General features: G+C 42.9%; 1 protein-coding gene and 1 long non-coding RNA gene across 3 annotated transcripts; one reads left to right on the top strand and one right to left on the bottom strand.

Moving 5' to 3' along the window:
- The first annotated feature begins 3293 nt into the window (after positions 1-3293).
- On the top strand, positions 3294-17369 carry LOC146504679 (uncharacterized). Its single transcript, XR_014877953.1, has 2 exons — positions 3294-7794; positions 8144-17369. It is a non-coding gene; the product is annotated as an uncharacterized LOC146504679 (long non-coding RNA).
- Positions 8144-17384, bottom strand: LOC146504678 (uncharacterized). Of its 2 annotated transcripts, none has more exons than XM_085184752.1 (2): positions 9123-17384; positions 8144-8809 (listed from the first exon to the last, which is right to left on the bottom strand). In XM_085184752.1, the coding sequence occupies exon 1, from the start codon at positions 15873-15875 to the stop codon at positions 13890-13892; it is 1986 nt and encodes a 661-aa protein (XP_085040878.1). In that variant the 5' UTR covers positions 15876-17384; the 3' UTR covers positions 8144-8809; positions 9123-13889. The 2 variants fall into 2 exon arrangements, with proteins under 2 accessions (XP_085040878.1, XP_085040879.1); XM_085184753.1 differs by having other exon boundaries at positions 9123-13889.
- Between the last annotated feature and the right edge of the window lie 292 nt (positions 17385-17676).

Here is a 17676-nt window from a genome sequence, read left to right as displayed (position 1 = left end):
GTGAAACTGCTTAATGATCAGCTGATCGGCTTTTCTGTCGCGAGTCCGTCTCTCTTCTTTATTTTTGGCCCACTTTGCACCAGAAAGAGGAAACCAGCGGCTGAACAACAGCAGCACTATTAAGCTTGATAAGCTGTTGTTAGAATTTATTTAATATTACTTTCTAGACCAGGATCTTTTTCTATGCAGCTGACGGCTGGTAACTGTGCAGGGGCGGATCTAGCAAAGTTTAGCCAGGGGGGCCGATAGGGCATTAACAGGGAAAAGGGGGCACAAAGACATACTTTTCTTTCTTATTCTCATGTAAAAAATATCTAGCTTTTAATTATTTAATAATTATCTGAATCTTACACCCAAAGTTTTAATCTGATGTAAAATGTATAGAAGTCCATTACTGTATATAATAACTGTTAAGTCTAATATACCCTAGTAAGCTGTAGTACTTTTTCCTTTGGGAAAGTACCATCTGTGAATTCTGCAATTCTGTTGAAGAAAGATGTTGACTCTATTTAATTATTCTTGAAAAATAATTTATTTCTGTGAATTTTTTTCACCCTGCATCAAATTAAAGTTGATTACATTGATTAAGCACCATGAGGAAGAGGGTGGTTCCCTATTTTCTTTTGCTGGGAGTTTGCAACCCTATTAGTTAGGTTGCTTAATATTTCTGCTAAGTACTCTTTAAAATACCAGAATAGGAAGGATGGTGCAGGTTTAACTTTATTAGATTGATCAGTGTTGCTGATCTATGAAATATTTTGGGTGCAGTGTTGTTGTTTTTTTACATACAGGTATAACAGAATAGCTTTAGTGTTGTTGTTGTTTTTTAACTTGAGTATGAACTTATACAAAAAGCAGCAAGATATTAAAAAAACATTTTTGTTGATTAAAAAACACACTATATCGGATTCATATCGGTATCGGCAGATATCCAAATTTATGATATCGGTATCGGTATCGGACACAAAAAAGTGGTATCGTGCCATCTCTAGTTGGTAGTAGATTATTTCTCGAGATATGTCGAGATTGCTCAACTCAGCCCAACTCGTTCAGCCAATGTGATTGTGCATTTAAAGTCAATGTTTGCACGCCATGGAATACCTGAAGCATTGATTACTGATAATGGCCCACAATTTGCATGTCAAGAAATGAGAGACTTTGCAAAGGACTACTGTTTTGAGCATGTCACCAGTAGTCCCAGGTACCCGCAGAGCAACGGCGAGGCGGAGAGGGGCGTCCAGACCATCAAGAATCTCCTCAAAAAAGCTAGCGATCCATACAAGGCATTGCTGGCATACAGAACAACAGCACTGGCGAATGGCTACAGCCCGGCTCAACTTCTCATGGGGCGCAGGCTTCGTACTACCTTGCCAATGCTTCCTGAAACCTTACAGCCCTGTCTGCCTGATTTTCAGCAGATTTGTCGTGCAGAGAGAGAGAAAAGGCTGAGACAAACCGAATGTTTTAACAAAAGACATAGAACAAGAGAACTGGATAAATTGTTGCCAGGGCAACCAGTCTGGATCACGGATGCAAAAGCACAGGGCACAGTGACATCAGTCCACCCAACTCCACGATCATACATCATCAGTGGACCCCAAGGGACAATCAGAAGGAACCGCAGTCATCTTGTGCCGATCCCGCAAACAGAGACTCAAACCGAAGCAAAACAGATCCAGTCCACTCCTACAGAGACTGTTTCTGAGCCAAGCGCACCACATACACCAGGTGTGGTTAGAACCCGGTCTGGTAGGGAAGTGATTAAACCGAAAAGACTTGATCTGTGAAGCTAATTGTTTGGAAAGGGGAAAGTTGTATTTCAAATGCTAAGTTGTGGTTTTGAGAATAGCATGTTTAAAAGGTAAAATGGTTGGACATATGTTACAAGAGAAAAGAAAGTGTTTAAGAAAATACCAAGTTTATGTTTCCTGAAATGCTGGGGTATGTCTGTATTGAAAAAAAAATATTATGCAGTTATGTTTTGTTTGAAGAGCAAAAGAATGTAGCAGCCTAACTTCAGTAAGGGGGATGTGGTGTAATCTATATTGATGTACATCATGCGCCACTAGGCGGCAGTACTTACCATCTAGTCAGGAAATGGTGGTATGTATTTAGCAGGAGAGTAAGCTAAAATAAAGATGGTTGTTACTCCACGTTATCGCTTGAGCGGGGAGTTTTATTCAAGAGCCCAACCCAACAATGGAGAAACAGGTTTACCTTTTAGGTGACATGAATGAGTTGAAGGGAAGTTATGAACTGTTTCTGAGAGACAAATAACACCAGGATTCTTTTTTTTATGTAGCTGACAGCTGGTAACTGTGCAGGGGCGGATCTAGCAAAGTTTTTGCCAGGGGGGCCAGGTAGGGCATTAACAGGGATAGGTGGGCACAAGGAAATACTTTTCTTTCTTATTCTCATTTAAAATATCTAGCTTTTAAAAAATAATTATCTGAATCTTACAACAAACGATTGATAGATTGATGCATATATACCATCAAGACAGTGTACATCACTGTCACAACAGCGTTTGTTTTCATTCATTTTCATGTCATAAATTCATTTTTCCTATAATGGTGGGCCAGTCTCTAGTCAAAATGCCCGGGCCAATTTTCTGTCCCAGTCCAGCCCTGTATGCAGCTCATCTGCAGTCTGGTGTTGCCTACATCTTCCTATTCAGAAGGCAGAATTTCCGAGTTCTGAGTACAATCAAAGCACCACGACTGCAGTTTTTGTGTTGGATGTAAAAGGCGCACATGACGCTGTGACGTAGGCTAGAATCATGGCAGCAGTCAATGACAGTCCAGGCGTGGGATTTCTCTCGTGGAAATATGCACATTATCTTTTCCTTTCTATTGGTAGGTGGCACAGTGCACTTGTGGCAAGTAAGCAAGCTAGAAGACTGGCAAAGTTATGGAAGCAACACATTAACAAGAGAATTCTGAGTAAAACCAAAGTTACTTTCCCTAGTAACTAGTTACTTTGAAAGTAACGAGTAACTTGAAGTAACTGAGTTACTTTTGATAGAAGTAACTAGTAATGTAACTAAGTTACTGTTTTAAAGTAACTTACCCTGGGGCGATCGTGGCTCAAGAGTTGGGAGTTCGCCTTGTAATCGGAAGGTTGCCGGTTCGAGCCCCGGCTCGGACAGTCTCGGTCGTTGTGTCCTTGGGCAAGACACTTCACCTACCGCCTACTGGTGTTGGCCAGAAGTGGTATCGCGCCATCGGCCCGATGGCGCGATATGGCATCGCGCCATCGATGCCATATCGCGAGGCGCGAGGCGCCAGCCTCGCTTCGTCAGTCTGCCCTGGGGCAGACTGACAGCAAACTGTAGCTTGCCTCCACCAGTGTGTGAATGTGTGTGTGAATGGGTGGATGACTGGGTGTGTAAAGCGCTTTGGGGTCCCTAGGTGGGACTAGTAAAAGCGCTATACAAATACAAGCCATTTACCATTTACCAACACTGAATATCACTCACTAAAAAGGAACTCTTTTTTTTTTTTTTTTAAGGAATTTGAGGCTGAGGAGGTTCAGATAACAAGGAGTAAGCATATTTCACTTCCTCTGCTTCCAAAGTGAAAGAGATGAAATTCAGAAATTTACCAACAAAAGAATCTTTCAGTTTTAAGTTGGTTTAACTTGGATACGACCACCTGAGTATTCAGTGAAGATGATATTGAAAGTCTGGATCTTCTGCTTTATATTTATTTTTAATTACTCCAGTCGTAATGAAATCATAGGTGGAGCTAGTTACAGTCCACTGGGATTCAATAAAGCAGTCAAGTATGGGATATTTGTCTGGACTGTTATTACAACTCTGTTGTTGTCAGGGAATACTGTATCCACAAATGTAGATATTTTAAAACCAAACAGTGGAAAACTGATTGCTTAATAAATCTCCATTCTTGAGTAAATTACTAAAGCTTGCAAGTGATAGGAAGGCCCTTACTTTAGTTGCATTACCTGACCATTTAAATTTAATTTGAGACAAATTCCTGCTTTCTGGTAGTTTATAACTTTTTTTACACATGATTTTATTTGATGAAAACTGCAACTTACTTGCCTGTTTGTTTTGCTATTGTTCATTAATGATATTTTTTAAAACAAACAAACTTCTGAGTTCCTGTGCTGTGGTGCAGCCTCTGTGGAGCTCCACAGTAGGCGGAGACACGTCACCGCCACAGTAGGTAGAAACAGGTGACCTGCATAGATACAGTGGAAGCCGCTCAAGTGTATCATTTTTAAACTTCTACTTTTTATCGTGCTGCATGGCAGAGAAACACGGATATGTTTCCTTCCTGGCCCTGGTTTAAGTAAGGAAGCTGGATTAAGGGCTTCTGTGGGTGACATGACAAAAAATAGTCTCTAAACCACATTTTGCATTGAAATATGATTTATTGTTGGTATCAGAGATGGAAAGTAACAAAGTAGAAATATTTTGTAACTGAAGTAGAATTTCCAGTTATCTGTACTTTACTTCACTACTATCTTGTGCCCACTTTTTACTTTTACTTCTGAGTGCCTGTACTTTCTACTCACTACATTTTTTAAATCACGATCGTTAGATTACCCCCCACCCCCAGCTTCGGACACAAGAATATTTTATACTTTACTTTACTTTATACTTGTATACTATATTTAAGTATACTGTAAGTATAAAAATATTTTGTATTCTGAGTAAAGTATTCTGATTCTGAAAATACAGATACCTGAAAATTAACTTAAATACAGCAACTAAGTATTTTTACTTTGGTACTTCCTGCCTCTGCTCTCTGCTAAGGTTTTAGAATCACAGTGGAAAGTTTCAAATTATTACTTCGTTTCAAGGAATGAATACAATGTATAGAAGTAGATCAAAAGTGCTAAAATACAACCACTCAGACTTAATAAACAAAAGGAAAATCAGTTCAGTCCAATAATTTTTTATTTGCATAGTGCCAGTTCACAAGAAGCTGCTTCAAGGCACTTTATATTGTAAGGTAAAGACCCTACAATATTACAGAAACCCCAACAATCCGAGGACCCCCTATGAGCAAGCACTTGGCGACAGTGGGGAGGAAAAACTGCCTGTTAACAGGCAGAGACCTCCGGCAGAACCAGGCTCAGAAAGGGGCAGTCATCTGCCGCGACTGGTTGGGGGTGAGGTAGTGACACAGATGGAATGTGTTCATGTCACTTCCTCACAGCAAACAGATGTTATTATTTATTGTTGTCTACTATTTTTGGTGTTAAGGGAAATACAGGCCCTCCTGGGTTAGAGATGTAATTGCCTCAGTGTATTTTTAGTATTGTTTTTAACCATATCCCTTAGTGATTGAGTTTTATTTTAGAAAAAGTCCATTTATGTTTGTTGACCAGTCTAAAAACTGATTATTTCTTTCAATGTATGAAAAGGAATGAGTGTTTCAAATTCATTCCATGCTTGTTTGAAAGAAACATGTCGTCCCGACATTATACCAACAAGTCTATATTCTCTTGTAGTCAGGACATCAACAGTAGAGTGAACCAATGTCCTCAATTCTGTGGGTTTAACACCTGTTTCACCACAGTCCATCACTGGTGACTGAAGACAAAGTCTATAACCAGTCCATATGTGAGTCTTCACAAAGTCTATTGTCTATGGTTATAATCCACAGATGGGGATCATGTCTTTTTCTTGATGACAGTCTGTAAGTACAGTTCTCAAGTCATCAGTGAAAAAGTGTTAACCTACATTTGCTGGATTCCATACACTCCAATGGGCTGGGTGCAGTATGACTGCACAGCTGGAAACCATGGAACCAGGCCCGGGTACACAGGAAGCAGTTGCGGTGCTGGCTGAACACTGTAGCAAGATGGGGTGCCCAGTTGGTCATACGTCATCCATCTTGGCGGGTGTCTCTCTCGCTGTGGCCGCTGAGGTGTCTCCTCCTCAAGCCTCTCGAGTACAACAGGTGGAGGAGGGGCAGGTATGTCACCTGCAGTGGGCTCTGCCTCCTCACAAGTTGTCTCCACGACAGCTGGGTCAGGCGCCTCCAGATGGTCTCCAGCAAGAGGCTTTGGTCTTGGTGCAAGAGCAGGGACTGAAGCTGCGGGCTGAGATGTTGCTGTGAGAAGTTCTTGTTCTGATGGCTGGGACGCAGGTTGAGGTGGTGCGTAATGACAGCGGTATTCATCAACACTGCCCTCATCATCAGAGTCTGGCACAACAGCGGCGGGTTTATCAGTCTTTTTCTGTTCATGTCTTGTACGATTATCTTTTTCAGGCACTTTTTCAAAAGGTAAGTGGTAGGGATGGGTATCGTTTAGGTTTTATCCGATACCGGTGCCAAACCGGTACTTTTGAAACGGTGCCGGTGCTTAAACGGTGCTCAAACCGGTGCTTAAAGAATGGAGAACACAAAATTGGTCCAAAAACCTCTCATGTTCAGCTGTTTTTTTTGTAAAAAGATAACAATGTTAGCCTTTTCTGCAGCTATGGGGCATATATGGTATTATTCTTGGCTGGAAGCAGTGCTTAAACAATGGAAAAAACACTAACTTTGTCCAAAAACCTCTCATGTTTAACTGTTTTCCACTTTTTCTTTGGGCATTTTAACCTTTTTGGCCAGGGTGAAGGGAGCATCTGCCATCAAACAAGAAGACAGCCGCATGTAGCTATGATGATGTTTGCTAGTTCACCTTACATGCATTAATGTAATAACGTGGTTAGCCTACTCAATGTAAATTACACACGAACAACATTAAGCTACTCACGCAGAGAAGAACGGCTGCTGCTGCCATCATTATCCGTCATCATTTCTGCTACACTGGCAGGGCTACGGCTACACCCACAGTAGATGTGCACGGTGTGAGGTCTCGCAGCAAGCTATCAAATACGGCGCATTTCTCGGCTTTTAAAAAAACCCGCTATGCGTTACCAGGTGTTTCATCGGTTTTGAGGTGTTACCTCCTTTGCACAGTATCACAATATCAGCTTAAAGCACTTGTTGCAGGCTGCTTAGTTTGCATATTTTGCTGTGAAGTACAGCCAGACTTGGGCATTTTTAATCTGTAGCTCTGCTCTAAAAGAACGTATGTACCTGGGCCCGCCTACTATCCTCGGAAACGTAAAATGATTGGCTAGAATCTAAAGTGTATCACAGCTCAGGAAAAAAAAAAGCACCGAAATAAAACACCGAAATGTGCGCTGCTTTTCGGTCTGGTTACTACCGTTTGTGTCGGTACCCATCCCTAGTAAGTGGTCACATGACATAAGTAAGTTTCTGTGAAGCACTCTAGAGCGCCCTCTGCCTCTCTCCGGTCTTACCTCATAGATAGGGAGGTCAGGCCCCATTTGTCTGACTACTGTGTGAACAGTGTCCTCCGAATTGTCTCTCAGTTTCCCTGGGCCTCCTCTAGGTGTCAGGTTTTTGACCAGAACTCTCTCGCCAGGTTGTAACACAGAACTCCTTACTTTTGTGTCGTAGTGTCTTTTGCCCTTTTCAGCAGCTTCAACCGTCCAAACAGTAGGTAAAATGGGGAGTAGCCAGTGACTTCACAACGTGTGCAGTTATATGCATACATTAGCTTGTTGATAGATTCCTTCCAGTTTGACTTTTGTGTTTCAGTTAGCGTTCTAAGCATTTGCAACAATGTCCTGTTCATACGTTCAACTTCACCTTTCCCCATTGGGTGATAGGGTGTTGTCCTAGAACCGGCCATGCCACATAGTTTCTTGAGCTGACTGAATAGCTGATTTTCAAATTCACCTCCTTGGTCATGGTGAATGCGACAGGGGAAGCCAAACTTTAGGGCATAGTCATTGAATATCAGGTTTGGTAAATGGTAAACGGTAAATGGCCTGTATTTGTATAGCGCTTTTACTAGTCCCGCCTAGGGACCCCAAAGCGCTTTACACGTCCAGTCATCCACCCATTCACTCTCACATTCACACACTGGTGGAGGCAAGCTACAGTTGTAGCCACAGCTGCCCTGGGGCAGACTGACAGAAGCGAGGCTGCCATATCGCGCCATCGGCCCTTCTGGCCAACACCAGTAGGCGGTAGGTGAAGTGTCTTGCCCAAGGACACAACGACCGAGACTGTCCGAGCCGGGGCTCGAACCGGCAACCTTCCGATTACAAGGCGAACTCCCAACTCTTGAGCCACGATCGCCCCAGCAGGTTTGCAGCAGTTTTGCCTGACTTTGAGGTGGTGGCATAGGCTTGGGCAAAACGTGTGAAGTGGTCAGTTATCACTAGATTATATTCATAACCGCCTTTGCATTTTTCAACATGGAGAAAGTCTATACACACCAGCTCAAAGGGCTGTGTAGTTACAATGTTTGTTAAAGGAGCTCTTGTTTCATGGCTGGGCTTTTTCTGCTTTACACAGGAACAAACGTTGGTCACATAATGCTCGATGTCTGCCTGCATGTGTGGCCAAAAGAAGCGTTCACGTATCAAAGACACTGTGCAATCAACACCTTGATGGCCCATATTATTGTGCAGCTCTTCAAGTACAGTCTTTTTGAACTGATCTGGCAGGACTAGCTGTTTCCGGGCAGAAGTCAGTCTGTACAAGATGCCATTGTTATCTAGTCTTAACTTGCCCCACTCTCTGAACAAGCATTTTGTCTTAGGGTCAAATGTTCTTAGCTCTTTGGGCAGTGGTTTTGAATCTGTCTGTTTACACTGTAATACAGGGCTTATAACAGGATCAGACTTTTGTGCTTCATTAAGCTGTTCTTTTGGTATGGGTGTGAATGTTGCTTCTGCTGGCTCACCTTCTGCTGTGACTGACATTGCTGCAGCTGAGAGTGTCCATGCGGCAGGTGTGTCTTTCTGTACCTGTGGGTGGCTGTAGCTCAGGTGGCAGAGCAGGTCAGCCACTAATCAGAAGGTCGGTGGTTCGATCCCAGGGTGCCTCCTGGCTGCATGCCAAATATACTTGGGCAAGATACTAACCCCATATTTGCCTACTGGTGGTGGTGGCGCCTGTGTCCGGCAGCCTCGCCTCTGTCAGTGCGCCCCAGGGTAGCTGTGGCTACAATGTAGCTTGCCAGTGTGTGAGTGTGTGAATGGGTGAATGACTGAATGTAGTGTAAAGCGCTTTGGAGTCCTTAAGGACTAGAAAAGCGCTATACAAATGCAGGCCATTTACCTCAATGGCCTGGATAGCAGCTGCGATAGTGTCTGGTGGCACTTCCTCAGAGCAGTCTCTCATTAAGGTTTCTACATCAAGTGGCATTCTTGATAAAGCATCTGCATCACTGTTTTCCTTCCCTGGTTTGTACTTAATGGTTAAGTGAAAATCAGCGAGCTCAGCAACCCATCTTGATGTGGTGGCATTCAGTTTGGCTGTTGACAGAATGTACGTTAGCGGGTTGTTGTTGCTATAGACAGTAAATGTTGGGGCATAGTACAAATAGTCTCTGAATTTGTCAGTGATAGCCTACTTCAGTGCTAAAAATTCTAGTTTTCCTGCATGGAAGTGGTAGTTTTTTTCAGCCACTGTTAGAGTACGGGAGCCATAAGCAATAACTCGCAGCTTACCATCTTGTCTCTGGTATAACACTGCGCCTAGCCCTTTGTGTGAGGCGTCTGTGTGTACGATGAACGGCTGTGTGAAATCTGGGAACCCCAGCACTGGTGGGTGGAGCAAACAGTCTATTAGTTCTTCAAGCTTTGATGCTGGCCAGTCCACACGATTTGTTTTGAGGAGGGCACAACTTGACTGGCTCTCTTTGGTCTTGCCCTTGGCCCTTTTGTGGTGTCTGAGTTCTCTGTGGTTTTGTCAGCTTTTAACAGTTCATACAAACAACCTGCTTTTCTGGAGAAGTCTTTTATGTATTGTCTGTAGTAGGAGAGAAGGCCTAACATTTTTCTGAGCTGACCAACATTTTGTGGTTTTATACCTGTGAGTGCTTTGACTGCTTCAAAGTCTGCAGGATCCACTTTACTGCCCTCTGCAGACACTATTCTGCCCAAATAGCGCACCTCAGACTTAAACATGTCACACTTACTTGGCTTAAGCTTTATACCAAAGCCTCTCAATCTCTGGAGCACTTTTCTCACGTCCTCCAAGTGATCTTTGAACGTTTTGCTGTAAAGTAATGTGTCATCCAGATAGGGGATGCAGATGTTTTTGCGCAGTCCATCCAGGCACTCTTCCATACAGCGCTGAAATGCTGCAGGGGCATTCATAAGTCCAAAGGGGATGCGAATCCACTCATATAATCCCCAGGGGGTCACAAAAGCAGTGAGTGGACGACTTTCTTCTGACATGAACCCCCGGTGGTACGCTTTCCCCTGATCTAGAAGCGAAAACCAGGAGTTTCCACCCAAACTGTCCACAATATCCTGGACGCGTGGGATGGGCTGGCGATCAGGATGGGTTTTCTGATTCAGGTCTCTGTAGTCTATGCACAGTCTTAGAGTACCATCTTTTTTTCTAACACATACGACTGGTGAGGAGTATGACGAGTCTGACTTCCTGACCCAGCCTTGTGCTATCAAATCATGCAGGCAACTTTTCATCTCTTGGTAGAGCGGCCGTGGCACAGACAGGTATGTGCGTTTGACTGGTTCGTTGTCTTTGAGTGATATGGTCATTTTCAGTTTTTCAATACAGCCTATATCATTGTCTGTTTTAGAGAAAGACTGGCATTCCTCTCTGAGCATCTGTTTCGCTAAAACTCTCTGCTCTTCACCCAGGTGGCTAAGATCTACAGGTGGGTCCCACTCTTCACTAGCGCTACACTGGCCTTGTGTATTTGTCTGGTTAAGAGTAGCTACAGATGTGGCTTTTTCAAACACCTGGGCAGGTAAAACAGCTGTAATAGTCTGAACCGAGCCAACTAATGTACGGCCTGGAATGACAATTTCATGGTCAGTTGGGTTAGAGACACCTAGTGTTATGACGGGTAAAGTACCCTTCTTAACTTTAACCAAAGTGTCATTGTCTGGCCACTGGGGGTTTAAGTCTGGCTCAAATATCATGACCATGTCTTGTTTAAATGGCCCTGCTGCTATACAACCCTCAACATGCATGTGGCTTTTTTTAGGTACAGTAATACAGTCTTTCTTTGTCATCACTTTGTACTCGTCAACTGCATCTGCACTAACAGCCTGTATAAAAGCTTTCACCTTGTGTCTTTTGAGGCTGGGAAATGCTTTTCTCACTGTGCTGTACAGTTTAGCTTGGTCAGTCTTATTCACAATGTATTCAATTACATTGTAGCCTATAATAGGGCATGTGAGCTGAAAACCTTTCATTACCAACATGGGGATGGTCAATTTCTCAGTTTGTTCAGTTCCGGAAACAAGTTGGAAGGTTGTCTCAACCCACCCAAGATATGGCATGTTGGTCCCATTTGCTGTGGTCAGGGTGAGTTCAGATGTGTCCATAATATCTGCTACATCTCTCAGCTCTGTGTGTGGCAGATAGTCCTTTTTCCACTTCTCATCGATGATTGATACCTGTGAGCCTGAGTCCCATAGAGCTTGAAGTCTGTTGCCGTCCAGGAAACACTCAACCAGACATTGCCTGCCCACCAGAGATGTGACTTTGTGAGGGGTGTTTACATGAGCTGACGGCAGTGGTACCTGAACAGTCTCATTGTCTTTGTTAGTCTTTAAGCCAGTGCATTGTCTCTTATGTTGTCTCCAGTGTTGTTTCGGGCATGTTCTTGAACAATAAAGTGGGTTTTTACATGCTGAACACTGTCTCATGCCTGACTTTTCTTGTTTACAGTTGGAGCAATGTTGGGACTTGTGGATGATGGGCATGGTTAACACTCGTCCCTCGGTGGTAACCATTGCTGGTTTAAATGTTTCTCTTTATATGGTCTCATACCTCTGCTTCTACATCCAGCCTGAAAGTGTTCTCTACTCCCACAGAGGTAGCAGTGGGTGCAGCGCTCGTTGACTCCATTCTGCTGGCAGATGTGGCACCTCCTCTCACGGCGGGCTGGACTACCTGTGAAGTGCTGTACAGGATACTGAGGGGGTGGTGGTCTTTGACGGGGGCCCTGGAAGCTATAATACTGCTGGTCCCTATCATACTGCATAACTGGTGGTGGGGCATATGACTGAGGACCAGGCACCGGCTGCTGTAGAGTCTCTTTAATCTGAGCTATCTCTGCACTGAGACCTTTCAGGGAGGCTACACCCGTCTTAAGCTCCGCTAACTCAGTTAAAAGCTCGGGTGGTATCTTAGCTTTAACTTCTTTCACAGGGTTCTTAGCCGGTGACACATCATCTGACTGCACTGCACTCACACTTGTAGCAGTCTGTGATGCTAAACATCTCTTCTTGTTTTTCCTTTCTGCCTCATTGGCACAAGCCATATTTAACCTCTCTAACAGGAGTTCATCAGGTGTCTTAGAGTCTAACAGGAGTGGCTGCATATCTATCCTGACACTGTCACTCTGGAAGCCTGTGAGTACGGTGTGCAAACACATACGCTGGACTAAAGCTGGGCCGTATTTGAGTCCTGACTCGGATTCTTGGGAAGCAAATAAGACTTTCTGCTTTAGATCTAAAACTCTCATCAGGAAGCTTTGGGCAGTCTCTTTTGGGGTCTGTACCTCAGAGGCAAGTTGTTTATACAGTTCGGTGGCGCTCTTCTCCTGGAAATGGGAGCGCAGTATGCGGCGTAGAGTCGGAAGGGTGAGTTGAGCTTTTCCCTCCAAATAGCTGCGTAGTTGTAGACCTGGCAAGATAGCTCTGATGACAGCATCTACAATGTCAAGCTCTGAGTAGCCTCTGCTCAGTCCATTTTCGATCTGGTGAGCAAGACTGGAAAATGTCAGTTTATCTTTTTGACCTTGTTCGCCAATCTGGCCTGATATTTTGAAATCTTTCTGCCAGTAAGGGCTTGGTCGTTGGGGGGTACTTGACACAGATGAGTTAGGGACAAAACGATTACCTTGGGAGTGAGAAATAACCGCTGTGTTAACTGCATTAGCTGTCTCTGTTACCAGTGTGGTTGCAGTGTTTGGTTGCTCTCTGTGCCCTGAATCACCCCCTTCATTTGCATTTGGTTCAGTCTCAATAATCGTCTCTTTCATTACTTCAGCAATCTTATCATTAAGCAACAACAGTTCTGACATTCCTTCATCCTCAAGTACTGTTATATCTTCTCTCTCAATGTGTATTTGGATGTGTGTTAGCAGTGACAGTCGTGTTTTTCTGCTAACATCTATTTTCTCTGCAATGCCAAGGAACTCGCAGATTGACACTAGTTGATCTTTGGACAGTGTGCATTTCACGCACAACCTCTTCTTGCAGCTCTTCCACCGAAGACATTGTGGCTGTAGGCAGGAAGAATTTTGCATGTACAGGTGACGCTGAGCTGAGTTGTTTTTGCAGCCCCTGATGATCTCTGGCTGGCCTCAGGAAACATGCGCTAAAACACAGCTACCAGTTCGCCTCGACAGCAACACTTTCCTCACTGCAGTCTGCCTGGGTTGTAGTGGGGGGATTTAGCTGGCTTGGACTGCAACGTGCAGATTGTGGACACCGGACATCTAAGCAGCTATCCCAGCGGTGCCTCCAAATGTTACACCCCTGAAAACAGGGGGAAAAGAATCACGAGAGTGATTATAACTTGCGTCTCTCATGCAGTCGTTTATTGCAGTGAGGAGAACGCGCGAAAGCCCCCTAGTGGAGAATAGAGACACTACAAATCGATCCCAGAAAAAGCTTACTAGCGGATCAGAGATGTATAGATTGCAGTTCTCTTAAATAACATGAAAGCCATTAATATAACGTGAAAAATAATAAACTCTTAACCATTTTCTTACCATATTTACCTTATTTTGTCCTTATATCAACTGATATGAATTAGTATTAACTGAACAGTTTTATATGCAGTAGTCCTTCAACCTGTCACATGATGACCCGGCTGATGGGGTCTGTTACTTAATTATGGGGGTGTGTTGGTTAATCTGGAGGGTCTACTGCTTACATTCTGCAATGCCGACGTTTTGCCTACGAGAGGAGGGAGGAAATAAACCTTTTTTTCTGTCTTTTGAGGAATGCTGGAGATGAATCTGGTTGAGCGCCCAACCTCAGACTGCTCATATGATTTCGCCATAGAGTTTGACTTGGCCTTGGTGGAAATCTGAGGTAGCGGGGTGTGCTTTGCCCTCACCTTAAGTGTCAGTTGTTTATTTTCTTCTACAAGGCTGCTGTTCTTAGCCTCATATACAGAAAGGATTCGCTGTGTTGTTACTAACTGCTTTTTGAGGTCGCGATTTTCCCACTCACATCTGTGGAGTTTCTGTATGGCATCTTTGTTTTGAAGTGCAGCCTCCTGATTCAGCGTTGACCGTAGTTCTTTAATTTCTTTGTCCTTTTCTGTGACCAGCTGTTTATATTTGCATAACAGGCGGTCCCGGCGGTGCTGTTCAAATACTAATGTGTGACTGGACATGTGTATTTCTCTTTTAGCGTTAAGTCTGTTTGTTTGCCACTGCGAGAAGATTTTTTCCTGCGTTTTTGCAGCGTATTTGTCCAGCTCAATGGCAACCTTTAAGGAATTCTCCTCACGCAGGTCCTTTACCTGCTCCGTCAGACGGTTAATTTCCTGTTTTTGTCCTTCAATTGTTTGTCTTTGAATTGAACTCATTTGAATTTCAGTTTCCAGCTCTTTTATGTTTTGTTGCTGCTGAAACACAATTTCTTTGTAGTGTGTGAGCTCTTTGTCCACCTTTTCTTTGTCTGCCAAAATCTGGACCAGCCTTTTCTTAACTACGTTGCGCTCCTTGTCAACACAGGCAAGTTGTTTGGCCTGTGCCGTCTGCGCTTCTGCCTGCTTTTGTTTGATGAGCTCCAGTTTATTTTTCACAGCAAAATACCTGGTCTGATACTTGGATAGCTCTGCTTGAATCATTTCTCGTTCACTATTCTTTTGTTCTGCGTCTTTTGTCAGTGACTCTATGGTGTCCTTAGATTGACTGATCACGGTCTTAGCCTCAGATAACTCCTTATTAAGTTTTTCATGCTGAGGCCAAAACTCATCGTGCGCCATCTGTATTTTTAGTCTGTGTTCTGTTTCTTTCAGAGCATTTCTCAGACTGACAATCTCATGATCTTGGGATGTCATTTTCTTGAAGGATTCCCGCCACTCACTTTCAAGTTTGGCTATTTGTTCATTTTTCATCTGCAGGACTTTCTCCAGGTGTTGCATGTTAGAAAGCTGCTTTGAGGCTTCCTTTGAGGCTTCCTTTGTCTGACTTTCTATTTCCTCTCGTTTTTCTTTTAACTGTTTTACTAGTTTTTTATTATCCAAGTCCTTTCCCAAAAGCAAATCTGACAGTTCATTATTTTTCATTATCAATGCGTTTTTCTCCATAATGAGCCTGTCCTTTTGCTCTTCAAAATCCTCTGCTTTTTTTTGCCATGTTTTAATTTCAGCTTTTAATTTCTCTTCTTGTGCCTCCACTGTTTTAAGTCTGTCTCTACATTGAAACAGCGTGCTAGCCTCTACAAGATATTCTGATGTCGTTTTTTCAAAGTTGGCCCTCTCTTCTTTGAGCTGGTCCTGGACTCTAAGCTCATTTTTTATCTGTTCTTCTTTTTCCTTCAGTTCTTTTACTTTTAGTTTTTTTTCAGTGGTCACCTGCTTTAATTCTTGCTTCAGGGCCTCATTTTCTTTGCTCAGTCTATTGACTTTTCCTTGAAGACGAGACAGAAATTCCACATCTTTTTCTTTCTGCTCCCGTCTCTTTTTTTCAGTGGCATGTTTCCTTTCCAGGTCTTTGCATCTCTTTTGAAGGTCCAGGATTTTTTTCTCATATTTCTCTGATCCTGCGGCCTTCATCTCACATTGAGCCATACGTTTTCTTATTTGGTCTATTTCTGAGAGATGGGCGCGGGCTTCCTGTTTAAGCCTCGAAATATCATCCATTTGTTGTTTACACACCTTAACTGATATTGTCTTCTGCTGTTCCTTTTTCTCAGCTATGAGGCGTTTTTTTTTTCTTAATTTTTCAAGTTGTTTATGCTGTAATTCTAGTGTGGCAGCCTTTTTTAAATGAATGTATTTAATTTGTATTTATATTGTTTGCGCAAAGTTATCAAGTGCAACTAGTTATCTACTCAACTAGGTAATGTGGGTTCCAAATGGAAACTCAAACTAAAAAGCTAGTGTAGTGCTTACAGTTTCTGTCTACATGGGGTGCATTTGTGGGTTTTCTTGAAACCTGACTCCGCCCCCTACAGCTGTCTTCAAAGGCAATTCTGTGATGTCACAAATGGCTTTGAAGAAGAAAAACATTAATGCTGTTTTTCTTGACTCTTATGGTAAGTGTCCTTTTTGCTCTTCTGTTCTTAATTAGTGTGAATGCTATAAAAGCATTCAAACACCATTAGATTCCTCTTCTTTTGGACATGACTGCTTGTATTTTTCTCATTTTTAACATTTATATTTTTAAATTTATTCAACTTTATTCAACAAAAATTTCCCATGTATTTCAATGGGGAGACCCTTCAAATTCTCCTTCAACTCACTCCTCTTTCAACTCTAACTACTTCCACATACATTGACGTAGAGCCACCATTCAAACTTTAAAACGCAGACAAGACATTCAACTATTCAACTTGTATTTATCTTTTCAATGTCTATTATACTTTTTCTTCAGTTCCAGTTTAAGTTTCATCCTTTTTTTCAGCCGTTTCAGAGTTTATAATGGGTGTGTATGGGACGGAATGTTGGCGTTAGAGTGAGACAGCTCAACTGCTAGAGTGAGAGGAGGGGAGGAAATTAATCTTAAAATTTTTTCTTAAAACTGCTGCTGTGTCCGCAGTGTTTGCTCTACAGGTATGATTTTACCCTCAAAACGTAGCCATCGCCGTCCTCTTTCATCCAATGTGTTTATTATTGTAATAGGTGTTATGGTTCTGTCATAAATGTCACCAATGCACAGCCTCCTCCCTCCAACTCTTCCATAGACTCTAATGTTAAAATGGCTCAGAAGGTTCGTTTGAAAATCAGAAGAGCAGGCTGTCTTTACACTGTCACCACGTCCATATAATAAACTCCACAGGCATGAAAACTGAGAATTCAGTAGACTAGATATTGCTCCCACTCACAGTGAAAGAATTTTGTCAATATGACTTGTACTTTTCATTTCAATTCGATTTGTTTCAGGCTGACGTTTCTGTTCATTTTAAGCAGCAGAAGTGAGGTGCATGTCTGTGTTTGTGTGTGTGTATGGAGCCATTGGGTGCAGTCACTACAGCAACCAGGCTCACACCTGCCTGCTTAGCCCATTTTGTTTTTAGCCGATATTGAATCAAAGGCATGTTTTCTTACTTTTTTTGACAATATTTGCTTTTTTGTGTGACACACTACTAAAAATATAAAACCCATACAGTACTTGGTTGAGATGTAATATTTTACGTCTCAACCCCCCCCCCCCCCCTCCCAAAAAACCCCAAAAACAACAAAACCCCAAAAGCATGGTCTTTTCCAGCTCGACTCTACTCTGGCTTTAGCGCCCTTTCTGCCAGAGCGATTGTGGCTGTGACACAGGGGAGTGCAGGCTTAAAACAGGGCATGTTAGCTGCATTTAACCTTCAGTTACTCTCTATATGGTTAGGTAGGAGTCCAACCATGTTTCGTTTTAGCTGTAAAACATTACACCCAGGTAACCTGCTGTGTTGAAAACGTGTTTTCCGACTATGTTTGCTACCCTACAATCTGTCCT

This window comes from Neolamprologus multifasciatus, chromosome 14 (genome assembly GCF_963576455.1).
Source record: "Neolamprologus multifasciatus chromosome 14, fNeoMul1.2, whole genome shotgun sequence".
NCBI classification, from domain to species: Eukaryota; Metazoa; Chordata; class Actinopteri; order Cichliformes; family Cichlidae; genus Neolamprologus; species Neolamprologus multifasciatus.
This window is presented reverse-complemented; position numbering and strand designations above follow the sequence as displayed.

Bases quoted from the DNA above. Each gene is read 5' to 3' on its own strand.
- LOC146504678 (XM_085184752.1), bottom strand. From the start codon at position 15,875: ATGGATGATATTTCGAGGCTTAAACAGGAAGCCCGCGCCCATCTCTCA.